This window comes from Odocoileus virginianus, chromosome 10 (assembly GCF_023699985.2).
Source record: "Odocoileus virginianus isolate 20LAN1187 ecotype Illinois chromosome 10, Ovbor_1.2, whole genome shotgun sequence".
In the NCBI taxonomy this organism is placed as follows: domain Eukaryota; kingdom Metazoa; phylum Chordata; class Mammalia; order Artiodactyla; family Cervidae; genus Odocoileus; species Odocoileus virginianus.
In genome coordinates, this window is record NC_069683.1 from 46,355,574 (window position 1) to 46,379,539 (window position 23,966).

Sequence of the window (23,966 nt, forward strand, 5' to 3'; positions counted from 1 at the left end):
CTCTCTTGAAAGTAGAAAATGGATAAGCTGAATTATGTTTTGTGTTTCTTCTGCATTCATTTTTTAAATGTCTGTTTTTGAAAAGTGATGAGACTCTTCTTCACTACAAAATAGGTGATTGCACTGGGCAACTCAGCACTGGAAACTGAGTAAGTTTTCCAGTCATCAGCAACTCAATCCACAGGTCCAGTAGGAACCTGAATACCTGCCCTCTCATCAAAAAAAATTTCTCGTAAAATTCTGAGTTCAGTGTGTTGGCTGTCTTGTCATGTTGGTAAACAAACTGCCCCTCTGTGAACAACTAAGAGTTTCATTTCTTAGATCAGGGGAAGGAGCTTGATAAATCTCTTTGAGTTTTGATAACTAGAATTTGCCATATCGCTCATACAAATTGGGCTTCCCTGGTAGCTCAGCTGGTAAAGAATCTGCCTGAAATGCAGGAAACCCTGGTTTGATTCCTGGGTCGGGAAGATCCACTGGAGAGGGATAGGCTACCCACTCAAGTATTCTGGGGCTTCCCTGATGGCTCAGCTGGTAAAGAATCCGCCTGCAATGGGGGAAACTTGGATTTGATCTCTGGGTTGGAAAGATCCCCTGAAGAAGGGAACAGCTACACACTCCAGTATTCTGCCCTGGAAAATTCCATAGACTGTATAGTCCAATCAGTCAGTTCAGTTGCTCAGTCGTGTCCAACTCTGCAACCCCATGACTGCTGCACACCAGGCTTCGCTGTCCATCACCAACTCCTGGAGCTTGCTCAGATGTCCATCGAATTGGTGATGCCATCCAACCATCTCATCCTCTGTCATCCCCTCTCCTCCTGCTGCCTTCAATCTTTCCCAGCATCAGGGTCTTTTCCAATCAGTCAGTTCTTCACATCAGGTGGCCAAAGTATTGGAGTTTCAGCATCAGTCCTTCCAATGAATATTCAGGACTGATTTCCTACAGGATTGACTGGTTGGATGTCCTTGCAGTCCAAGGGACTCTCAAGAGTCTTCTCCAACACCACAGTTCAAAAGCATCAATTCTTCCATGCTCAGCTTTCTTTATAGTTCAACTCTCACATCCATATGTGACTCCTGGAAAATCCATAGCTTTGACTAGATGGACCTTTGTCAGCAAAGTAATGTCTCTGCTTTTTAATATGCTGTCTAGGTTGGTCACAGCTTTTCTTCCAAGGAGCAAGTGTCTTTTGATTTCATGGCTGCAGGCACCATCTGCAGTTATGTTGGAGCCCCAAAAATATAGTATAGTCCACAGGGTCACAAAGAGTTGGACAAGACTGAGCAACTTTCACTTTCACTCTGTACAAATGAACCAAATATCCATATTCTGCCACCCTTTCAAAATGTTCTGTATTCTGTGGCTTGTATGGACAGGAACATGGGGGAATATTAACAACTCCAAGCTGACTCCCCAAAGGCAGGTACCCTAAAGCCTCTGTGATATAGGTTAGTCAAAATGTCAAGGTTGGAGTGACCTGGAAGATTATCTCGGCCACCCTTCACTTTATTATTTTTTTTCCACCCTTCACTTTAGAGATGAGGAAGCTGAGGTCCAGAAAGGAGAAGTGGACTTCTCAAGGTCACTTGCAAGGTCTGTGGTACACCCAGGTTTTCTGACCTTGGTTCAGTGCTCTGACACCCTGCAGCAGCTTATCTGCTTCAAGTCCTGAGTAAGATCTGGGAGAATAGGAACCAGGATCCTCGAATTTGCTAGTACCCATGATCCCCTGAAACTTGCCCACATTTAGGAGTGAAAGACTTTTTATGATGAAACCCTTATGAGACTTCACCCTTCCAATCTGTCTCTTTTGAGGCAACAGCTCACTCTTATTCAGCGCTGACTGTATGCCAGCCAAGTTCTAAACACTTTACTCACTTACTTCTCACCCACAACCAAAGGATAGCTATCATCACAGTCCCCACTCTACAGATGAGAAAACTGAGGCACTCTGAAGTTACATAATTTGTCCAAGGTCACACAGATAATTATGTGTGGAACTGGGACTCAGATCCAGAGGCTCTACTGCAGACTCTCCTATATTCCAGGAGGAGCAGCCTGTTCAAGGAAGGGGAATGAAGATGCCCATACTAGCTGAAGGGCTTTTTTTCTTCCTGATTGAAATTACCACTACAACTTGACCTTTCAAAGACACTGTGCTCCCATCCTCTCTCAACATGTCCCTCCCTCTCTGCAAGAACTTCACAGACCCAATATATGTGTCACCTACCCCACCTGGGTCCCTGTCTCTGATCCTCCCACTAGACTGACACCACAGCCTCACTACCCATTTGCCTTTCAAAGGATGACCATTTATCCAGTTTATAAACTCCAGTTTGACTTTAATAAATTAAATTCCAAGCCATCACACAGCAATGGACATCATCATCTCCCACTACACAGAGGGGCAACCCTGCTCTTGCTCCATCATCACACAGTCTGTAAATAAAACTCCTAAAGCCATCTCTCTGGGGAAGGCTTCCCAGCAGGCTGCTAGCTCCCTCCTTCCAACAGAGCCACTGCTCACAGAGAAGGCATCAAGTACAAAAATGGTAATAAAGGGGGAGGGAAGGATGAGGAGCAGAAGGGGAGGCAGGGAGTGGGGAGTACCTGCCCCCCATCCCGGGCACCGGCCCGGCATTCTGTGAGCTGCCAATGTCCTCAGAGGCAGACACTGGTGCTGGTCAGGGTGGGGACCTGAGGGAGGTGTGGGAGCCCCATCCCAAAGGGAATGGCCAACCCTCCTGGGGCAGGAGAGAAGGGCCACCTGGGAGAGATGCCCTCTATCAGCTGTTCACTGAGGGTCCGGGACCACACATATAAATAGAAAAGAGAATAAATAAGGGAGGAAGGGCCATCTGAGGAGCTGAGCACCCTGGGACTCCTCTGAGGGGGTGGGTGTCAACAGCAGGCAAACGGGTCTGAAGAATGCCCACAGGTGTCAGGACTAAGCCTCCTCTTGCTCCCAGCCAACCACTCCCTCTTCTACGTCCTTGGCAACGGGTGTCCACTTCTCACACGCTTCCCGTTGCAAGTACCCTTCCAGCTGGCCCCACAGCCCAGGGTGGACAGGGCTTCCCAGAACTCAAGGGGCTTCCCTGGCCCAGGCTGTTGGGAATCCAGGGAGGGGAATGGAAGGGAACGTGGGGAAAGGGCTGAGAGGACTCCCGCTCTCTCCTAGCTCAGAGGGTGAACAGGGCCCTCAGAGCTGAGGGCTGGGGTTGCCATTGGCCTTGGATTTGGATTTGAAGGAAAAGCGCTTGATAAGACGCCGAGAAAAGCTGCCAGCCTTCTTTCGGACGCTGGGTGTGGTCGCCGTGTTGGAGAGGTCATCGTGTGATTGGCTCAGACCAGCTTCCTTCTGACGTGGCCTCCTGCGGAAGATGAGCTTCGTGCCGCTGCGCAGGAAGCTCACTGTGGGGGGAGAGGGGAGGCTGAGGGGCGAGGTGGGGAGCAAAGCATGGAAGAGCATGAAGGGGGCCAAGGCATGGAATAGAAAAAACATGCCCACCCTCCTTCCTGTGAAAAACATGGCGGCGCTCGTGGGGTTCTGTGTGCACTCCTGAGGAGGAATGTCCCAGGGCTGGCTGCTCTGTGAGAACAGACTGACAGTTGGGCCTCTTTATTACAGAAAGAAAAAAGCTGAGCAGAGGTGTTCCTAAAAGCCTATAAAATCACGAAGGGACAAAGTGGGTTGACCTTGACTTGTTGACTAGATTCCAGGATGTGAGCAAGGAGCGGTGTGTCTGGAAAACTTTAAAGGGGTAAATTCAAGACTAATATAATGAGAAAGGTGCTTACACAGCAGGCTTTGGACTTAGGACCCTCATTATCCCAAGAAGTGATGCAGGCTTAAATCATAAACAGTTAAAGACATAAATCATAGATAGTTAAAATAGTTAAAGACGCACTGGCAGAGGGAGGAGGATATTTGGGGCAAGTCCTACAACCTTATAAATTAGAAATACCACAGGTATGCACCGACTGTGTCACTGCTACAGGGACACTCCTAGGGTTGGCCTAAGGAAGGATTTCTTATAGCGGAGAGAGTACGGAATGAAAGGAAAGGGGGAAGAAAAGAATAAGGGAAGGAAGATATGCCCTTAGATCCAGGAAGAGAGAAAAAAGGTTTTTTTAAAAAGGGAAATACTTTTGCGTCTCTTCTTATTACCCACGCCTGTTAGATCCAAGCCAAGACCCAAGGCAGCAAGTCCCCAGTCTCTACTCTGGCATGGCTGAAACAGTCTGGGAACTCTGATGATCCGTTGGAGGAGGAAGGAGGAGACTGGCCCGAGGCTCCCATGTCCCTAAGTGTCCAGTGGGACCCAGGTGATGAAACTGGGCATCAAAGAGGGGTGGGGGTGGGGGCTTCCCTGGTGGCACAGTGGTTAAGAATTTGCCTGCCAATGCAAGGGACATAAGTTCGAGCCCTGGTCCAGGAAGATTCCACATGCCTTGGAGCAACTAAGCCTGTGGACCACAACCACTGAGCCGGAGCTCTAGCGGCTGGGAGCCGCAGCTACTGAAGCCTGCACGACTAGAGCCTGTGCTCCACAATAAAAGAAGCCAGTACAATGAGAAGGCCACACACTGCAATAAGGAGTAGCCTCCCTGTCTGAAACTAGAGAAAGCCTGTGCGCAGCAACCAAGACTCAGCATAACCCCACAATAAACAAGTAATTTTTTAAAAAAGGAGAGGCTGTCAATATCACCCCACCTTTGTGATCCTTGAGACTGCGGGTTTCCAGGGCACCAGTAGACCCTGTTTCCGACTCAACATCATCCACGGAGGGCCTCTCAGAAATGTCCGAACGTGTTGTCTCATCGGCTTCCTGGACACTCGTGGGACTGGAGAGGGCATCTAGGGGTCCTGGGGACATGGCTGGGGGGTCTGAGGGAGGTGAGGAGGGACCTTCACTGGGCCCTGCATCATCCTGTATTGAGGCGTCCAAGGATGCCGCATAGCCCAGGGACAGTGCCAACTCATCCTGAGCGATGGGCACCTGGCAGGAAGGACAAGTTTTAATGGGCAACAGTGACCCATGAGGGCTTTCTCCCGAGCCCACCTCCTTTCCCTGGAGCCCTGTTACCTTGGAAACACCCGAGATGATAAGTGTGCTACGCTTGGTGGGTGTCTTCTTGGCTGCCCGCCCACTGGGTTCAGTCAGCTGGCGAATGGCTGTCTCTGCTACAGGGTCCAGGCCGTTGGAAAGGTGGCTCTCCCCTGCTGGATGATGGATACAGAAGACGGGCAACCTGACTCCTCCCCAGCTCCTTCTTGGATTTGAACTCCTGTGCCCCACCCAAAGTGGTTTTTGACTCTGGGACTCCAGTGTCAACCACCACTCACACTTCCCAAGTCCCTACTCACGGCTGCTGCTGTGGGACGTGCTGCTGGGGCCACCACTCTCACTCAGCACAGTCGTCGTCTTCTCGGTCACCTCCACCTTGGACGGGGAGCGGGAGGGGGAGTCTGGTGGGTGGGGGAGGGTCAGTGAGCTGGGAGGTGCTTTAGAGTGGTCCCCACCCCCTACTGTCTTTATTGAGAGGCAGACTTTGGCTGACTCATGGCTAGGGCATGATTAATCACAGGGGTGACTAAGAAGATGCCATGGGGACAAAAAGATACCACAGGAACCAATAGGAGTGTGGGAAAGAGCCAGGGGGCCCATCAAGGGCATGAAAATACTGAGAGTGTGCAGAGATGGCATAGGGGTCCAGTAGAAGTAGGGGAAATGCCATGGGACCCGTAGAGCTGGGAGCAATGTCATGGAGAGGCCCTGGGAGTAGGAGAATTGCCGCTGAGGTCACTGGGTTTGTTGGAGGCTCCCACGGGCTGCTACAGGTTGAGGGGTGAGGGAGGGGCAATTAGGCAGCTGGGGCTGGGAAAAGGGAAGAAGATAGACTTGTGAAAAGAAAGAGGGGAACTTGGGGAGGTGGAAGTATGAGTACTGTCATCGGGGCTGGTAGGTCCAGGCTTAAAGGGGAGAGGGCTAGTTAGGGAAATGGACAGATGTACGGGAAAGTTAACGGCTTCCCTGGTGGCTCAGATGGTAAAGCATCTGCCCGCAATGCGGGAGACTTGGGTTCTATCCCTGGGTCAGGAAGATCCCCTGGAGAAGGAAATGGCAACCCACTCCAGTATTCTTGCCTGGAAAATTCCATGGACTGAGGAGCCTGGTAGGCTACAGTCCACGGGGTGGCAAAGAATCGGACATGACTGAGCGACTTAACTTTCACTTTCAAGGGAAAGTTTGAGAGAGGCATAGGCGATATGGAAGATGTGGTCAGAAAACAGGGGGAGTTGGAATTAGGGCTTTCTTTGTCCTCTCCCTGTCCTGCCATGGATCTGCAGTCCAGGGCCCCTGGCTAGAGCTGGGCTCCCAGGCTCCTCCTCTTTACCTAATTTGCCATCTACCCGGGGCCGGGACTGGACAGTGGTGACTGTGGTGACAATGGTGCCATCCGGCATGATGGTCCGGTCCAGCTCAATCTTCTTGGTAGGTGTGATGCTGGGGCGTGGAGTTGAGGGGGTGGAAGTGCCCAGGTTCCGGGGGGAGCCCTCCTCATACTGAAGCTGCCAAGGGGGGAAGAGGAAAGAGGCAGGGCCTCAGGACTGGCCTTCCCCCGGATCTTCCCATCTCCCCCTCAGGGGCAGCTTCTCACCTCTATTGCCATGGTGGCTGCCTGCCCCAGGGCTTTCCCAGGCCCAGGGATGAGTGGGCATACCTGTCTTCGGGACAGTGGTCTGGAAGGGGAGGCCACAGACAGTGTGGCCTGGCCCAGGAGTTCAGCTGGGGAAAGGGGTGGCACTGTGAGTTGGGTCCATGACCAGGCGGCCCCACTCAGCACCCACCCAGAGGTGCTCCTTCCTGCCCCATACTCACTGTCTCCACAGCTGCTACTCCTCAGCACTTTGAGGATCAGCTCCCGGCTCTGGGGGCCCAGATCCCTGTGGCCAACAAGAGGTGGGGCAGGGGGGGGGCGAAGATTAGCAAACTGAATCCACCCTTGAGTTGATCACAGGCCAGAGGCAGAGAATGTGTGCATGTATGCTCAGTTATGTTTGACTCTTTGCGACCCCATGGAGTATAGCCCACCAGGCTCCTCTGTCCATGGGACTTCCCAGGCAAGAAAAGGAGTGAGTTGCTATTCCCTCCTCCAGGGGATCTTTGAAACCTAGGGATCAAACCTGCATCTCCTGCACTGGCAGACAGATTCTTTACCACTGAGCCACCTGGGAAGCCCAGAGGCAGAGAGAGATGGATGTAAATAAGATGGAACAAGTGCTCCAGTATGCTTCCAAATACAGACTCTTCCTTACAAAATGGGATGGGGCTGAGCAGGGACCATACTCCTCAGCTGGGCATTCAGATCTTCCAGGTTCCTGCCTTTCTAGTCTCTCTCTCTGTTGAATCACCCTCTTTTTCTTTTACTCAAGTTGTTCCATCTGCCATGAACCCTTGGTCTCTCACACTCCGTTGAAATCCTACTTTTGTTCAAAGGTGTGGTTTAAATGCCACTTCCTCCATGAAGCCTACTCTGATCTTTATTTCTATGGAATTAAGCTCCCTCACCTAAGCACTCCCATGGCACTTTTTATAAACCTGGACTGGAGCACTTATACCATCTTCTTGACGTACATCTGTCTCTGCTTTGAGCTGGTGATCAACTCAGGGTTGAGGTAGGTGCATCTTGGTCATGTCTGTAGCCCTTGGAACTAGGCCAGGGCCTGGCATACAATAGAGGTTCACACCAAAAATTAAGACCTGAAAACAGCTGATTCATGTCAGGGTTCTGCTGGAAGGACTTGATCTCAGTTCACCCGTGGGAGCAGGGGTGGGGGCTGGGGAGTCACTCCTTACAGTGTCAAGTCCTCGCTCCACTCCACCTCAGGCCCAGCCCTCGTGGGCTTGGTCCACTTCTGTTGCATGGGGTTGTCGAGTTCAGCTACACAGCACACTTCCCCAGTGCCTGTGAGGAACCAGAAACGTAAAAATGCTCATATCCAAGCTGAGAGGCCACTGAGTAGTAGAGAGGTCACACCCTGGGCAGAGGGGCCAGCAACGCCTGCAGCCACAGCCTTGGTAGCCCACCAGAAGCTTCTGGCTCTCACCTTCCAGCTCACCTCCCAGGTGAGATGCTCGAAGCTGCCTTAGGAATAACCGGATAGGTCTGGGGATGGATGGCTGGGCCTGGGGCGCTGTGGGTGGCTTCTCACTGGGAACCTAAGAGCAGGAGGAGGTAAAAAGAGCTGCAAGAATCCCAACACAGTACACTGGAGACAACATGCACACAAACTATTTGCTTGGAGTGCCTACTCACCAGGCCCCCAGGGGCAGAGCAAGCCCTAAGGTTGACCATCATAGCTGGCTGGGTGCTGACTATGGCATCCTCAATCAGCTCCTCAATAGTAGAAAGCTCTACTTGCTCCTCACCTCTCTGCGGGGAGGGGAACAAGGAGGTGAGGCCCTCAGCTCTCCCTCCCCCTCCCTGTTCTGTCTCTTCTCTCCAGCCCTTCCCCCTTACCTCCCTGGCCTGCAGCTTGGGAAGCACCGTCAGGCTGAGATCTGGGCGATCGGTGAAGGCCCAGGATACAAGCAGGCCTTCGCCAGGGATTTCCTCCAGGCTGACTTCCAGCTGGGGACAAAGGGACTGGGTTGACTTGCCCCACTCCTCCAACCCCCTAGGACACTCTCTTCCCAAATTCCATCTTAGAGAGGAACCAAACAGAAAAGGCAGAGGCAACTGAACCTCCCACCCCCTGCCCAACTCAGCTTCCCACACCCCCTCCACCTGTGTTGGTGGCAGTGTCAGAGTGACGTGGTAGGTCTCCATGGAGACGGCAGCAGGGGACTGCTGGGTCACAGAGACTGGGAACATCACCTCCTCAGCAGAGAGCTGGCAGTGCAGCACCTGAGACAGCCAAGGCACAGAGGCAAGGAGGGTTAGGCATGGAGGAAGGATGCTCAACTCGGCCCTGCCCTGTCCTGCCTAAGAGTGGGTCAGCAGACCCCTCTCCAGATTCCCTTGAGAATCACTTTTTGGGGGGTCCAACTCTTTTGCGACTCTTTTGTGACCACAAGGACTGTAACCCGCCAGGCCCCTCTGTCCATGGGATTTCCCAGGCAAGAATACTAGAGTGGGTTGCCATTTCCTTCTCTAAGGGGATCTTCCTGACCCAGGGATCAAACCTGAGTCTCCCGCATTACAGGCATATTCTTTACCACTGAGCTACCAGGGAAGCCCCTGGGGTAGTCATAAATACATAAAAGAATGATAAAATTCAGACTCCTCCAGAAAAATGCAGATATGCACACAAGTACTACATTTTGCCTGTAACTTCAATGGGATTCTCCAACCTCCTGAAGTCAATTCTGGGATTCCTAAGGCATTCACAGACTTCAGGTTAGAACCCTCAGACTAAAGGGAACTCAGGATCAGCCCCCACCCCAGTCCTAAAGAAGGCAGTACCCATCAGACCCTTACCATGGTGCGCTCTGATTGGTCTATGCAGGTCACATGACTGATGCTGGCTTTGGGTGGGAGTTGGGGCACTTCCTCAAAGGCGATTTGGATGGAGCTCTGGGGGAGTAACGTGGACATAGGATCAGGTCTCTGGAGCTGCCCCCGCAGGGCTGACCTAGTCAGTTGCTGGCTAGGCCCTGGCACTGCAGAGGCCTCAGCTGCAGGCTGGCTTCTGGCCCTTCCTTGGCTCAGGGCTTTAGGACAGGAAGTGTTTCTTTTGAATCCCACCTCTTCAGGGGTCTGCAGCTGTGAGGCAGACCTGGGGAGCTAGACCACCTCGGAGACCAGATCACCTTGAGCTGAAGACCCTAGATTCCTCCTTGAATGCCAGGAGCCTTCCTTCTCCCCCCACCTCTTCCCTACCCCTGAAGAAAGGTGTGCATAGGAAAAAATAACAGTAATAAAGGTGTTGGTGCCACCTATATATCCTAGCTGGGCGGGAAGAGGCATGGCTGAGCCAAGGGTGAAAGCAGTAGGGCCACTTATTCAAGATAAGAACTAAGCCTTCTTCCAGCTAAATGGGATGTGGAGGCACAGGAGTATGACTCTACTCATATTCTTGGAGATGAAGACTAGCTCAGCATGGCCTTGGGGAAGTTTACCAGAGGAACTGGGAAGAAAAGCAAGCTCAGAGGGCTCAGGGGCCAGGGACCTGGCTAATTCCTCAAGGCAGAGAGTAAGGTGGCATTAGGGAGCAGAAAGCTGCTTAGCTTAGGTGTTGTAAGAGCTTCCTAATTCTTCCACGGCAGCGGAAGCAAACTGCTGCAGCCCCATCCAGGGAGCAGGATGGGAAGAAGTGAGGAGGGGGCACAGCCTGAACACAGACAGAAACAAATCTACAGGGCTCATCTGCCTGGCAAACCGGGGAAAGCCAACTTCTCTGCTACCGTAGCAGTCTTGTCCGAAGGTCAGGCCAAGGGAGAGGGATGGTTAGAACCCCAGTCTCCCCACCCTCTCCAAGGAAGGCTAATGTCCAGCTGAGTCAGCTGTCGTGGGGAGTCAGTCCTGACAGAGGGACAAGGTACAGGGAGATCTGGATGGAAGACTGAGTTCATGGTGCAGACTGACAGATGCCATCTGGCTTTCTGGTCAGCTGGGTGAAGGAGGAAGAACAATTTTTTGTGTGTCTACTTCTGTTTCCAGGCATCTGAGCAGCTAGTTGAGTGAAGCCCTCCAACTAGTGGTGGCTGGAAATGGAGAACCCTCTGAGGAAGGCGGTTCCTAGGCTGTGAAGGCCAAGATGAGTGGGGACCCCAAGACAAGGAGGTCTTCACTTCCCACTCCCACCTTAGTCTTATGACCATGCTTCCTGCCTCACTTCCTGGGAGGCCAGCTGTTGGTGGTGCAATGGGAGGAAGTAGGCTGGGCTGGTTTGTGATTGACCCTCAAGGGACTGCTCTAGGCTCATATGCTGGGAGGGCCATGGATTGTCAATCTCCTTTCCTCCTGAACACCTTTCCTTCCACACAGACATGGCAGGGAGCATGAAGAAGGATGTGTTAGACTGGAGCCGTGAAATTACAGAGGGATTGGGGGTGGGTGGGATTCAGGTTTCTCGGGGACCTGCCTGGTCACACCAAGGATCTGGTGCATGAAGTGCTGACTGGGTGTGGTGGCAAGAGGACCAGGCAGATTCTTTCACAGGTGCACCTGTCTCTTTTCTACGCCTGCCAGCCCTGCTCTCTCCCCATTGCCCCCCCTCCACACACACAACTAGCACCCAGGCTAGGCGGAAGTGCCCTGGGGCACAGGGATTAGTGTTGCTATGAGAACAGCAAGTTGTGCACCGGTTTGAAGCCAGAGAGTACCTAGACCACAGGAATAGAAAATTTGGGATATAGCTGGATTTCCACAACGCCCAGTCACACCTGAACCCTTCCCTCTGACCCCAGAGGGGAAGAGATGCCATGGGGTTCCTCAGTTGATCCCCACCCCCATATGGTCCTCCTGGCCTGAGCAGTCCTTCCTCGAAAAAAAAAAAAGGCAGAGTGGGGGGACCATCTAGGTCCTGTCCAACTCACCCCATCCCTGCAGGCCTGCTCGTTCAGCGCTCGCACCCAAGCCCGCTGCCAGTTCTCCCGGAAAGACTTGAAGGCGAAGAGAGATGCCAGAAGGCCCCGGACGCCTGGCTCCTCGGGTGCGCCGGCCCGTGTCGCCCTTAGCCTCAGCAGCGAGCGCCACACGCCCAGCTCCCGCAGGGAGCCGGCGGGCTCGGCAGCGAAGGCGGGTCTCTGGCCCCGGCCCCCGCGGGCCCGCGCCAACCACAAGCCCCGGGCATACTGCAGCAGCCAGCCCAACACCGTGAGCAGTGAGGCGGCGAAGAGGATCAGCAGGGCTGCCCAGCCCACGTCCCGTTGCCCCCAACCCGGATCCATGCTCGGCGCGGGCTCCGGTCCCGGTTCCAGCTCAGGCTCAGCCGCTGCCCCGGGGGAGCATGGCCCGAGCGGGCCGTGGGGCGGGGGCGGGCTCCCCCGGGGCTGGGCGCGCGGGATTGGGGGCTCTCCGGGGTTGGGTGCCCGGGACTAGTGGGTGCCACAGATCGAGGAGAGGAGGTTCCTGGGGGGTCGCGACGCCGGAGTCCCTCTCTCCGTAATCCGGGGCCCTCCTCGGCTGATCCACCAGTGCGACCGGGTTAGTCGCCGGCCAGCGCCCGACTCCTCCCACGGCGGGGGCCCCGCCGGACCCGGGCGGAGACTTGTCTGCAGAGACGCTGTGGCTCACGGGCCGGCACCGGCTCCCGGAGGGCTGCGTGCGCAGAGCTGACACTGACAACACGGCCGGCCCCCCGCCCCCACCCTGCCTTAAAGGAGCCGCACCCGCGCGGGGCGGGGCTTAGGGAGCCGGGAACTCCAGCTCTGGAAGACGATGGGAGGAGGAGAGGAACGGGGAGGAGGTTCCTGGGTGGGAAATGGGAGGGATCTTTAACTACCCCGCCCCATCCTGGAATCGGGGGTACTCCTGCTCCCCTGAGCTCAAGGTAAGAGTAAGCAAGAGTAACTGCACTCACCAGAGAGGCCGCCTCTGCTTTCCCCAACGCTCCTTAGCTTTCCGTAGTCTGGACCCCTGTGAGGTTAAAAAGGAGGTACCCCCTGTGGATAGCATCAGCCCCTTATCCCAACACTCCCAGGTTCCGCAGCTTCTTGGTTCCTGTGTCCTGGCCGAAGCTAGGCTTTGGGTGTGTAGCTGCAGAGCATCCCTCCTAGATAGAAGTGGCTGGCAGAGGTCCAGCTGATACCTACCGGAGAGAGGTTGAGAACATGGAATATTGACCCCTCTCATCCACTCCCATCCTTTGGAGCCAGGACCAAGAGACACCCTATTAACCTCCTTGCTCGTGTGGAGATACTTCCCAAGCCTGGGGCTGCTTCTGTTTTTAAAAATAATGTATTTCCATAGTAACAGCTTCTGCCTAAGGAGCACGTGTAGAGGGGGTGGTAATGAGAAGGGAGCTGGCAGTGCAGCACTGGACTATCAATAGATTCAGCCAGAGGACTGAAATATGTGATATCTCAGCATGCATCCAAAAAATGATGTTATAGGTACACTCTGGCCTCAGAATCCATCCCTTTTCCTAGATGTAAGGGGATGGATTCCATTCCCATAGGACAGAGGCTTGTCATTGCTTCCTGGAGGCAGGGGAAGGAAAATTCTACAAAAGGATTCAGAGGAATCTCCATTCCCCAAGAGGCCCTTTTTCTCCACGTACATATGGCAGGCCTTCCTTAGAGAGGTAAACAGGAAGGTGTTAAGTATCTCTCTCCCAAATCCAGTCATTACTCTGAGCAATGAGCACATGGAAGTAAATAATGTCCTCTTAAAGTGTGGGGTTGCAGAGCTAAGCAGAACCTGCCAGGTTAGCGACAGGGTGCCTGAGCCATGGGAGGTGTAGGAAAGCCTGGGGCATCCCCAGATTTCACTCTAAGGAATGGGGTGTGGGTGACCTTGCTGTGGCCCTGCCCATGCATCATCACTGGATCCCACAAACTATAGGTTTCCCTTGTAGCTCAGTTGGAAAAGAACGTGCCTGCAATGTAGGAGACCGGGGTTCGATCCCTGGTTCAGGAAGATCCCCTGGAGAAGGAAATGGCATCCCATTCCAATAATCTTGCTTGGAGAATCCCATGGACAGAAGAGCCTGGCGGGCTACAGTCGATTGGATCCCAAGAGTCAGATATGACTTAGCAACAAAACCACAAACTACAGAAGTCTTAGAGTGTGGATTTTAGGGGCAAAAAGAGTGGGGACCCTGTCTTAACTTATCTCTTTTTCCTCATATTCAGTCAAGATACTTTAATATAATGAAGTCAACTCCTTCAGGAAAACAATCATGTTTATATCAGTTTGTATCCCTACAGTACTTAAAAGTTTCCCAAGCACAAATTCTTTGTAATTTTAAGAAGTCTAACAGAGGGACTTCCCTGGTGGTCCAGTGGCTGGGACTCTCTGTGCTCCCAATGCAGGGGCCCCGAGTTTGGTACCTGGTCAGAGAATTGGATCCCACGTGCCACAACTAGGAGTTTGCATGTCACAACAAAGATCGAAGGTCCTCCGTGACGTGGCTAGGACCCAACACAGCCAAATAAATAAATATAAAGAAGCCTAACAGAAAATATTCCAATATACCTGTAAACACTGAGAATTTCTATACTGTTTCCATCTTTTGAAAATCTATTTGTATCATCCAAGTGGAATGGGAGATCTTGGGGCTTGCTGATAAAGGAGAGGCAGGAAGAAATGGAAAAAACTCAGTCGCCTGGAAAAAGCCACAGATATGGTCCTGTAAGTATCATAGATCCAAACCCTCCAAAGCTGTCTCATAATGACTTGTTCAGCACTGTGAAACATTTCTAGGACAGTCTTTTCAGGCAATCAGACTTAATAATGCATTGGCTTTGCTTACAGGAAGGTACTCATGGCTCCCTAGCAGGAGATGTGCATATCAGACCTTGCCTGCTCAGCCCAAGAAACCAGCTGAAACCATTGACAACCCACCTGATCCATGGATCCTAGGATGAGCGTCAGCATATAGGCAGATGCTTTGAATTTGTATCAGGACAGGCACAAAATTTCAAGTATGCCCAATCATGCGTTTGTTCCTCCTTGTGAGTCTGATAATCAACTGGGCATTTACCATCATGGGAACAAAAATATTCTGATTATATAAGAAGTATCCAAGTAACCATGTTCTGATAGTAACATGTATTCATGGACCTTGAATCCCCGGTGTCTTGTTTTTGAATAAGTCCCCTACCCTCTTCCAGAGAGGGTTATAGGGGAGGGCTAACGATCTCTGGAGAAAAAAGAGAAGACAAAGGTTCCCAATGCCAAGATGGGAAGATTTATTAGGATTGGCCTCCTAATAAAACAGGAAATAGATACAGATTATTCCTCAGATCTCCAGGGAGCCTCAGTCTGCTCCTGATCAACAAGATAACTGAATGCTGCCTCCTCTGGGGCTCTCACAAGCTCCTCCTTTCCACCTGCTCCTGGTGTCTCACTTTCCCTGTTTGAAAGGCCCTTCCACTCTTGTCACATACTGAAATCCTTGGAGATATTACTCTTCCTCAAGGTCCTTTCACTTCCCCTGGTCACAACTAATTGTTCTCTCCTTTGCCCTCTGTACCTCTTTCAGATGGAGACTGATTATATGTATTGATGCCTTCTATACAGATATCTGTGTGCTTAGCCCCAGGGAGACACCCTGTGGAACAGAAAACACTTTGCCTCTAGGGGGTTTCCAGTCTAAGAGGCACAGATGCACATTCATGTACCTATGTGCAGCTGCACACTCACACACACAAAAACAATACCAGTGGGATAATAAGTACTGAAAAACTGGTGGAATACAACTATCAAGTAAATACTGGCTTGGTATATATATAAGCCATATAGATGACTTTATGTTGTTAATCAGAGCCACCTTCAAGTAGAAAGGACATTTGAGAGACAAGATGGACTACCTTTGACCTAAAAAGAGTCAACCTGACTCTGACTCCTATTCAAAAGAATGAAGAAACTATCAGCATACTTGAGTTCGCTCCTCAACTTCCTCGTGATGATTTCTTCCCTGAGGACTGGAAATCATTTGCCACCTAAGAGCCTGTGAATGCGTGTAAAAGGGAAACAGGTGCCAAGCAAAAGGCACCTGAGCTGGAGGGAGAACCCTGCCTGGGAATTCCTCAGGTTACAAGAAGCCAGCCACTTTTGGGTCTGCTTCTCCTATTTAGGTCTTTCCAAAGCCTCGGCCTCACCTTCTCGGACTGGAAGGCTGCCACAGTCTAATGATCCAGTAGGAAGGAAAGTCAAGTATTGGGTTAAATCCAAGACCTGAGAGCACTCCCCGCCCCATCAGTTCTGAAGTGCGCAGCTCTGTTGCCCGGCAACTAACTGCTACTGCGGGGGTAGAAGGTGGGTGGGATGATGAAGGAAAAGTACCTGAATCAAGGACACCGGACATGAAGTGGGAGGGGCTTCTCAAGTGTCGGCGCTTAAAATTTACATCATCTTCTAAACTGTAGCTGAGTTTCGGGGAACTGAGTTGTGTTTACCTTGGCTTCCTTCTCAACGTTGACTACCTTGGCAACAGGTTTTCTACCAGGAGCAGGTGCTGCTCCACATCCTTATCCCGCCTGCCCCCTTCGCCCCCGCCCCTTGCGTTCCTGTAGCCATCTTCCCGGTTCCTGAGGCTTCCCAGAGTAAACGCCAGGCATTGGCTCTTTTAGCGTGACCAGCGGAGGCCAACGGAGCTAAACCTGACGTGGAACCAAAAATAAGCCGTGTCAGACACGTGGTACAAGGAAGCGTTCATCTTGGAACCTGGCAAGGAGTTTTTCCCCTCTGGGCTGTACATCTTTAATATGATGTTGGGAAAGAATCTGCTTTTGTTTGTCCTTCTTTAATTGCTTTTCCAGATCCCTGGTGATGATTCATCTCTCGAACAAAGGGTGTGGTTTAAAAAATCACACTTCTGTCCCCACTATTATGCCCGTATTAAAAATGGCCGCCTCCTTCCAGTGATCGTTGCTCGGCGAACTAGATCCGGGCGGAAACAGTGGGTAAGCAGAGGCAGAGAGGCAGAGCCAAGGTTGCTTCATAGAGGCTCGCGGGAGTCAGAAGGCGGCTCAGGTCAGAGTTCTTGGGTTTTGCTCAGGCTGCTGTAGGAAGAGCCAGCCTGTGGGGAGCGGCCACACCTTACTGCTGGAGCTTGTCCATTAGCTAAGAAGGCGGCCGAGTGGGCCCCCTGGCAGGTCACCATGTGGGCCTTCCCGGAGTTGCCGATGCCGCTGTTGGTGAATTTGATCGGCTCGCTGATGGGATTTGTGGCCACACTCACCCTTATCCCTGCTTTCCGAGGCCACTTCATCGCCGCGCGCCTCTGTGGCCAGGACCTCAACAAATCCAGCCGGCAGCAAATGTGAGGGGCCGGGCAGGGGGGGAAGGGGTGTGGGCAGAGGCGGGGACTGGAATGCTTGACTGCGCTCGAGATAAAGCGCTAACCTAGGAGCCAGCCCGGGATTCTGGGAGGTGGAGGGCAGATCTGATTAGTATTGGGGAAGGGATGGAGGCGGAAAGGTGGGACCCTTGGGTGTATCTGGGATTCCAGTGGTGGTGCCCTTCCCCGCCAAGTTAAGTGACGGTACTGCTTGCATTAGTGACCACGCCCCCTTTCCTCTTTTCCCCTCTCCACCTGACATGCTGCTGGGCCACAGCCCAGAGTCCCAGGGAGTGATCAGCGGTGCTGTTTTCCTTATCATACTCTTCTGCTTCATCCCTTTCCCTTTCCTGAACTGCTTTGTGGAGCAGCAGTGTAAAGTCTTCCCCCACCATGAAGTAAGTGGGTTATTGCGGGCGGCTGCCTGGGGCTAGGGCTAAGAGTTAGTGAAGACAGTTGGGGTTATTTGGATTTGCGGGGAGGAGCTGAGAACGAACGAAAAGACGGGTCTTCTTGAAAGGAACGGTGAAGTGGGAGTAGACTGGAGCCATGACATGCCCGAGCCTCCCCCAGTTTGTGGCCCTGATAGGTGCACTCCTTGCCATCTGCTGCATGATTTTCCTGGGCTTCGCGGATGATGTACTGAATTTGCGCTGGCGCCATAAGCTGCTGCTGCCCACAGCTGCCTCACTACCTCTCCTCATGGTCTATTTCACCAACTTTGGCAACACGACCATTGTGGTACCCAAGCCCTTACGCCCGATCCTTGGCCTGCATCTGGACTTGGGTGAGTAGCACGGCCACTTCTGCCCCTATGACCCCTATTTCAGGGCACCCTTGCCAACCACCCCCCTACCTCGGGGGGGCGGTATCTGGCCGTGCATCCTTCCTGGTGCTCCACATTCTCCTTCCTGATTTGTCCCCCCATGTCTTCTTAGATCCTTTTGTTGACCTTTCATCCCACACTCAGTCCTCACCACTTTTGTCAAAAGAATATCCTTAAATCCTCATTCCACAGGCGGCATTACTTTTCTTACTGTCTTCTTTCCGCAGGAATCCTGTACTATGTCTACATGGGGCTGCTGGCAGTGTTCTGTACCAATGCCATTAATATTCTAGCAGGAATTAATGGCCTTGAGGCTGGCCAGTCACTCGTCATTTCTGCTTCCATCATTGTCTTCAACTTGGTGGAGCTGGATGGTAGGTGGGATTGGAATAGGGAGAGCAGTCTGAGTATTAAGGAAGCGGCCTGATCTCTGGCTTTGGGGAATTCAGAAAAAATGTGATATGTAAGTAATTATGGAAAATAAGGGGAGCTATTTACCTATTATTAGTAAGTCACAAATAGTAACTAAGATTTGTTAAATGTGAGAAAGAAAGCCCTACCATTTATAAAGGGATTGTCACTAATAGGTAGGCCATAGTCTTCTCCTGTTGAACATAAACAGTTTTATAAAACCCCAAATCAGACAGGGTAACTCTTCTCTGTGACCAAAACCAGACCCCCTCTATAACTGCGTCTGAGAATAGACAAAACCACAGGAACACAGTACATCTCACAATGACCAAGATCCCCTGCTGGCTAAAATGAGTGGTAGCTGGTTCCTTCTGATAACAGCTCAGTTCTTCTCACTTCTTGGATAAAAATTACTAAGCTTCTCAATCATGGCACTAACACTGCTGACAGCACCCAGTCCAGGGCAAAACTCTGCCTCCTTGCATCCTCCGCAGAATTACTTAAATCGTATAACAAGTCCTCCTAACACCTCCTTACTGAGGCATCCTAAGGTTCCCCACAGTGTGTGGGTTCCAAAGTGTCCCTTGTTACACCTCAATAAACCTAGCTTTGACTCCAGGCATGTTTCTAGTGGTCTATGGCTGAAGGACCTCCATAAGTGCTTATTAAAGTTAAGCACTTTAAAAATGTAATCTCACTTTAAACTCTGTAGCCACTCTATGTGGCAGGTTTTTTTTTTTTTTTTTTAAGTTTGAGGCTAATTACATTACATCATTGCAGTGGTTTTTGTCATACATTGACATGAATCAGCCATGGATTTACATGTATTCCCCATCCCGGTCCCCCCTCCCACCTCCCTCTCCACCCGATCCCTCTGGGTCTTCCCAGTGCACCAGGCCCGAGCACTTGTCTCATGCACCCAACCTGGGCTGGTGATCTGTTTCACCCTAGATAATATACATGTTTCGATGCTGTTCTCTTGAAACATCCCACCCTCGTGTGGCAGGTATTTTTATCAATCTTTTTTCACAGATAAGAAACTGAGACTCAGAGAGGTTAAATGTGTCATGATCAAGGTCACTCAGGAAGTAAAGCTGACATTCAAACCAAGGTGTGAATGGTCTGAACCAAATGTAAGACAGTAACTAGTTTAGGAGGGGTTCATGAAAGAGGTGAAGTACTGGAAATTGCCTGGGTGATATAAAAGGGGTATTGAGTCCTTGAGACTTTAGAGAGGTGGACTGTATAGCTTGGGACAGAGCTTAGAGACAGAGGAAAATAGGACCATGATGTGCAGGGGAAGTGGACATCAACTTTTCCTTCTTTCTTTTTCCCCTTCTTCCAAAGGTGATTATCGAGATGATCACATCTTTTCCCTCTACTTCATGATACCCTTTTTTTTCACCACCTTGGGACTGCTCTACCATAACTGGTAAGTAGGCCTGTGGACAGCGGGGACAGCTCTTTGGACATGTGGCAAGTATCGTCCTGATTGTGACCCATCTCCTGATACAGAGGCTAAACCTGCACATCTCTGTATTGTTCTCTGGGTCTTTAGTTGGTAATATTCTTAAATCTTGGGCTTCCCCAGTGGCTCAGTGCTAAAGAATCCACCTGCAATATAGGAGACCTGGTTCAATCCCTGGGCCAGGAAGATTCCCTGAAGCAGGACATGGCAACCCACTCCAGTATTCTTCCCTGGGAAATTCCATGGCAGGCTACAGTTCATGGAGTCACAAAGAGTTAGACATGACTGAGCAACTTAGCATGCATGCATTCGTAAACCAGTCACTTGGGCAGATGCTGTGGAGCCCCCAGGAATAGAAGGAATCAGGGCCTTGGTTCTTGGAGAGTTGCTGGGAGAGCAGGAACCCTCTCTGAGCCAAATCTAGCCAGGGCTAGCCCAGTGCCCAGGATGTGTGATGTGAGATAAAGGATTGCTAACACCTCTTGCTGCTGGCTCAGATCCTCTCCCCCACACAGGTACCCATCTCGGGTGTTTGTGGGAGATACCTTCTGTTACTTTGCTGGCATGACCTTTGCCGTGGTGGGCATCTTGGGACACTTCAGCAAGACCATGCTCCTCTTCTTCATGCCCCAGGTGTTCAACTTCCTCTACTCACTGCCTCAGCTCCTGCATATCATCCCCTGTCCTCGCCACCGTATGCCCAGGTAGCTTTGGGGCTTGAAAGGGACATCGTAGCTTTGTCACTTGGGATGCCTTAGACGTTTGCTGTGCAAAGGGAGTGGGCCCAAAGAAGGGCTCTCTCCATACAGTTAGCCCGTTATACATTACAGAGCACATTTAGTTACATGATCTCATTTAATGTTCACAGAAGCACAGATCACACAGAAGTATGCAGCAGAATCAGAAATAGATCTCAGGGTGTTTGACTCTACATTCAGTGCTCTTTCTATGAATTAACCACAGTGAGGAGAGTTCTTGGTGTAGTGGCCCAGTCACATGAAGCTCTCTTCCCCCGCAGACTCAATACCAAGACAGGCAAACTGGAGATGAGCTATTCCAAGTTCAAGACCAAGAGCCTCTCTTTCTTGGGCACCTTTATTCTAAAGGTAACAGGGTAACAAGGAGGTAAGGCTCTAGGCTGCCATTCTGAATTCAGGGAATGGGAAAACCTAGGCCTACATCAGACCCAAGGGGAGTTTGCAAGCATTCAGCAGATCCCATTCCTGAAGCATAAGTATTAGCAAAAGTTCTCTCCACTTTTGGCCCCTCCAGGTAGCAGAGAACCTTGGGCTATTGACGGTGCGCCACAGTGAGAATGACGATGGTGCCTTCACGGAATGTAACAACATGACCCTCATCAACTTGCTACTTAAAGTCTTTGGGCCCATGCATGAGAGAAACCTCACCCTCTTCCTGCTGCTGCTACAGGTGCAATGCTCTTGGGGGTGTGGTTTACACCTCCTTGTCTCCCTTTCTCCAGGGTTCTTACTATAATTCATTTCTCCTTTCAGGTCGTCGGTAGTGCTGTCACCTTCTCCATTCGGTACCAGCTTGTCCGACTCTTCTATGATGTCTGAGTCCCCTGATCCATTGTCCTTTGCCTCACAGCCTCCAGGGTTCCTGACTCAGGCCACCATCTCCTGGACCAAGACTGCCAACTGGCCCAGGCCTCTCCCACCCTTCATTTTCCTCCAGATTTTGTTCTCAGCATTTCCTTTCCCGTGATTATTGACACCTGGGCCTGTCTTGCTCTCTAATGACTGGTGATTGGGCTTTGCCTATGACTTTCTTCAGCTTGCCACTCTCCCTCTCCATCCCATCTTTGCTGCCTCTTAAGTTGGGGTACTGTAGCTTTTATGCAATTGCCCACAACTCTGACACTCAAGGAAAATGCTGGACTTGGAGACAGAACCCTGGCTGGGGATAGGGACACAGGTTCAAAGGTGACTTGACATTTGACTATAAATTAAGTATCCTGATGATTAAGAGTAGACCGGGGGGCCAGGTGCTCCCAGTGGTGACAATAAAGTATTGTCTTTTTCTTATTGTTCCTATAGGTGTATTTCCTACATGGGCATTATAGGGTGGATGGGGAAGGTTGAAGGAGGTATTTCCTCAGAGAGGATGCCTATCTCTGTCCCATCCTTTTTTCTTTCTTTCTTTTTTAAGCACATCAGGCGCCTCCTGGCAAGAAGTGATCAGAAAGAACAGACCAGACAGAACATGTTGAATAAATGTGAAATCCTTCTGATCAGGTGGCATAAAGAGCCATGATTGGCGTTATCTGTTCTCTGGGAAAGGATTGGACTTTCAGGGGGTCTCATTCCTTCCCCTTTTCACTCTCCTTTTGCCAGGTAGGAGGAGGGAGTGACCAGACATAGGACGGGAGGCAGAGGTAGTTGTGGTGTTGACTCTTTTCCTTTAAAAGTCCTAGGCCTGCCGTGCGCAGACTTCCCAGACGCTCTTGAGGTGGCTTCCGACTCTACCCTTTTCGTCTTCCGGTTCTGGGCTCGGGCTGTAGCGTTTAAATCTGGCGCGCTTCACTTGGATTGGCTACAGCCGAGACTGGCTGGCTGTCGGCTAGTCTCTGCGCCTCCTCGCCCGTTCCCCGGGCAAAAGGTTTTCAAATTCGACCAATCGGCGGACGCGTTCCCTCAGCGGAGGCGCGTCACCGAAGAGTTAACCGCAGCCAACTAGAGGCGGGTATTAGAGAAAAGAGCCAATCAGGAGGGCGCGGGGGTGTGCCCTGAGGGGCTTATAAGGGCGGCCCCTGGGCGCGCGCGGAAGCGTTAGACTGCGGCGGGTGGTTGTTCTTCTGTTGGCCCTCCTCCTCACCGCTCCTCTACCTCATACAGCATGTCGGGCCGCGGCAAGACCGGCGGCAAGGCCCGCGCCAAGGCCAAGTCGCGCTCTTCGCGAGCGGGTCTCCAGTTTCCCGTGGGCCGCGTGCACCGGCTGCTGCGGAAGGGCCACTACGCCGAGAGGGTGGGCGCCGGCGCGCCGGTCTACCTGGCGGCGGTACTCGAGTACCTCACCGCTGAGATCCTGGAGCTGGCGGGCAACGCGGCCCGCGACAACAAGAAGACACGGATAATCCCCCGCCACCTGCAGCTGGCCATCCGCAACGACGAGGAGCTCAACAAGCTGCTGGGCGGCGTGACGATCGCCCAGGGAGGCGTCCTGCCCAACATCCAGGCCGTGCTGCTGCCCAAGAAGACCAGCGCCACCGTGGGGCCGAAGGCTCCCGCGGGCGGCAAGAAGGCCACCCAGGCCTCTCAGGAGTACTGAGGGCGCCCGTGCCGCCACCGCCCGGCCCTCCCCTCTACACCACAAAGGCCCTTTTAAGGGCCACCACAGCGCTCACGGAAAGAGCTGGGCCACTTCGGGCTCCGGGCCGGGCGGCCGCGCGCTCGCCCCTTCCCGGCCCGCCCCGCCCCTCCCCCCGCGGCTCGCTCCCGCCGAAGCTCGGCGGAGGGCGTGCGTTCGAACGCCGCTCGGCCCTGAGAGCGAGCTCGTGACTCGGCCGGCTTGGCCCCAGAATGCCGATGGGCTGCGGGGAGGCCGCGGCACCTTGCGGAAGGCTGGGCCGGCCGAGCTGACGCAGGGCTGGGGAGTGCGGGAGGAAGGTGAGTCTGTGCGGACGGTCGCCGGCGAGGCAGTGCGCTCTGCTACAGCTCGGTGCTTCGGACTGGACTCGATTGTCGCCGCCGGCGGAGTCAATCGGTCGCTTCATTTCGTCCCGGGACCACTTTTGCTGCCGGATCCCGGGCCTCGCACGTCCGCGCTCCCTCCATCTTCATTCGCAGGCCTGTGCGCGTCCCGGAAGAAACCCTTCGCGGCGTGAGCGTCTCCAACGGTAGCCGGGCTTGGCGGCGTGGGGTCTGCGGGAGCCCTGCCCCCGGGCCCGCCCCTCCTCCCCGCTCCCTTCCCGGCGGGTCCACTTCGCCAGCCAAGCACCTAGATACCAGCACAAGTCCGTTAATCCCCGTCTGGACTGAGCCGCCTTTGGCTTCGGAACTGGAATTTTGCAGCTAACCCATTCAAAACTAGTACTTTAGGTATTGGGGGGAGTTTCAGATGGACTAATTTTATTAAAGGGTTGTTTTTTTCCTAAAGAAAAGTGAGGTGTCTTCATTTGGCGAAAGGGTTGTAGAGTCGACTCTAGATACCTAAAGATAGTGGGAGAGGGGGAACCGATATAAGGCTTTACTGTTAACTGGAGCGACAAATTGTAGCTTATTAAGATGATGGGTCTTAAAAAAGAAAGAGAAAAAAACGGTGGGTCTTTCTTGGCGTTC

The 23,966-nt window shown here is 52.3% G+C and overlaps 3 protein-coding genes across 7 annotated transcripts; 2 read left to right on the forward strand and 1 right to left on the reverse strand.

The window, feature by feature from the left end:
• Positions 1-2,324: 2,324 nt before the first annotated feature.
• C2CD2L (C2CD2 like) lies at positions 2,325-16,595 on the reverse strand. 5 transcript variants are annotated; one of them, XM_070473488.1, is made up of 16 exons: positions 15,967-16,595; positions 12,539-12,594; positions 11,553-12,276; positions 9,493-9,588; positions 8,800-8,919; positions 8,533-8,643; positions 8,329-8,445; positions 8,120-8,231; positions 7,869-7,977; positions 6,891-6,955; positions 6,670-6,797; positions 6,406-6,580; positions 5,375-5,476; positions 5,094-5,230; positions 4,721-5,006; positions 2,325-3,417 (listed from the first exon to the last, which is right to left on the reverse strand). In XM_070473488.1, exons 3-16 carry the CDS (start codon positions 11,904-11,906, stop codon positions 3,206-3,208), a joined length of 2,124 nt encoding a protein of 707 aa, XP_070329589.1. In that variant the 5' UTR covers positions 11,907-12,276; positions 12,539-12,594; positions 15,967-16,595; the 3' UTR covers positions 2,325-3,205. The 5 variants fall into 5 exon arrangements, with proteins under 5 accessions (XP_070329589.1, XP_020727612.2, XP_070329588.1 ...); XM_020871953.2 differs by lacking the exon at positions 15,967-16,595 and adding an exon at positions 12,771-12,877 and having other exon boundaries at positions 5,094-5,227; XM_070473487.1 differs by lacking the exon at positions 15,967-16,595 and adding an exon at positions 12,771-12,877.
• Positions 16,596-16,614: 19 nt separating this feature from the next.
• On the forward strand, positions 16,615-21,718 carry DPAGT1 (dolichyl-phosphate N-acetylglucosaminephosphotransferase 1). The gene is made up of 9 exons (XM_020871954.2): positions 16,615-16,945; positions 17,241-17,361; positions 17,537-17,750; positions 18,017-18,163; positions 19,548-19,632; positions 20,184-20,372; positions 20,687-20,774; positions 20,941-21,096; positions 21,180-21,718. Exons 1-9 carry the CDS (start codon positions 16,785-16,787, stop codon positions 21,243-21,245), a joined length of 1,227 nt encoding a protein of 408 aa, XP_020727613.1. The 5' UTR covers positions 16,615-16,784; the 3' UTR covers positions 21,246-21,718.
• A 313-nt stretch (positions 21,719-22,031) lies between these two features.
• H2AX (H2A.X variant histone) lies at positions 22,032-23,788 on the forward strand. Its single transcript, XM_020871955.2, has one exon. It carries the CDS (start codon positions 22,525-22,527, stop codon positions 22,954-22,956), a length of 432 nt encoding a protein of 143 aa, XP_020727614.1. The 5' UTR covers positions 22,032-22,524; the 3' UTR covers positions 22,957-23,788.
• The last annotated feature ends 178 nt before the right edge of the window (positions 23,789-23,966 follow it).

Bases quoted from the DNA above. Each gene is read 5' to 3' on its own strand.
- C2CD2L (XM_070473488.1), bottom strand. From the start codon at position 11,906: ATGGATCCGGGTTGGGGGCAACGGGACGTGGGCTGGGCAGCCCTGCTG. The intron at 9,589-11,552 runs GTGAGTTGGACA...TTACTCCCCCAG, and splicing joins AGCAGGCCTGCAGGGATGGG to AGCTCCATCCAAATCGCCTT. The intron at 7,978-8,119 runs GTGAGAGCCAGA...GGTTCCTCACAG, and splicing joins CCTGGGAGGTGAGCTGGAAG to GCACTGGGGAAGTGTGCTGT.
- DPAGT1 (XM_020871954.2), top strand. From the start codon at position 16,785: ATGTGGGCCTTCCCGGAGTTGCCGATGCCGCTGTTGGTGAATTTGATC. The intron at 17,751-18,016 runs GTGAGTAGCACG...TTCTTTCCGCAG, and splicing joins TGGCCTGCATCTGGACTTGG to GAATCCTGTACTATGTCTAC. The intron at 20,373-20,686 runs GTAGCTTTGGGG...CTTCCCCCGCAG, and splicing joins CCTCGCCACCGTATGCCCAG to ACTCAATACCAAGACAGGCA.
- H2AX (XM_020871955.2), top strand. From the start codon at position 22,525: ATGTCGGGCCGCGGCAAGACCGGCGGCAAGGCCCGCGCCAAGGCCAAG.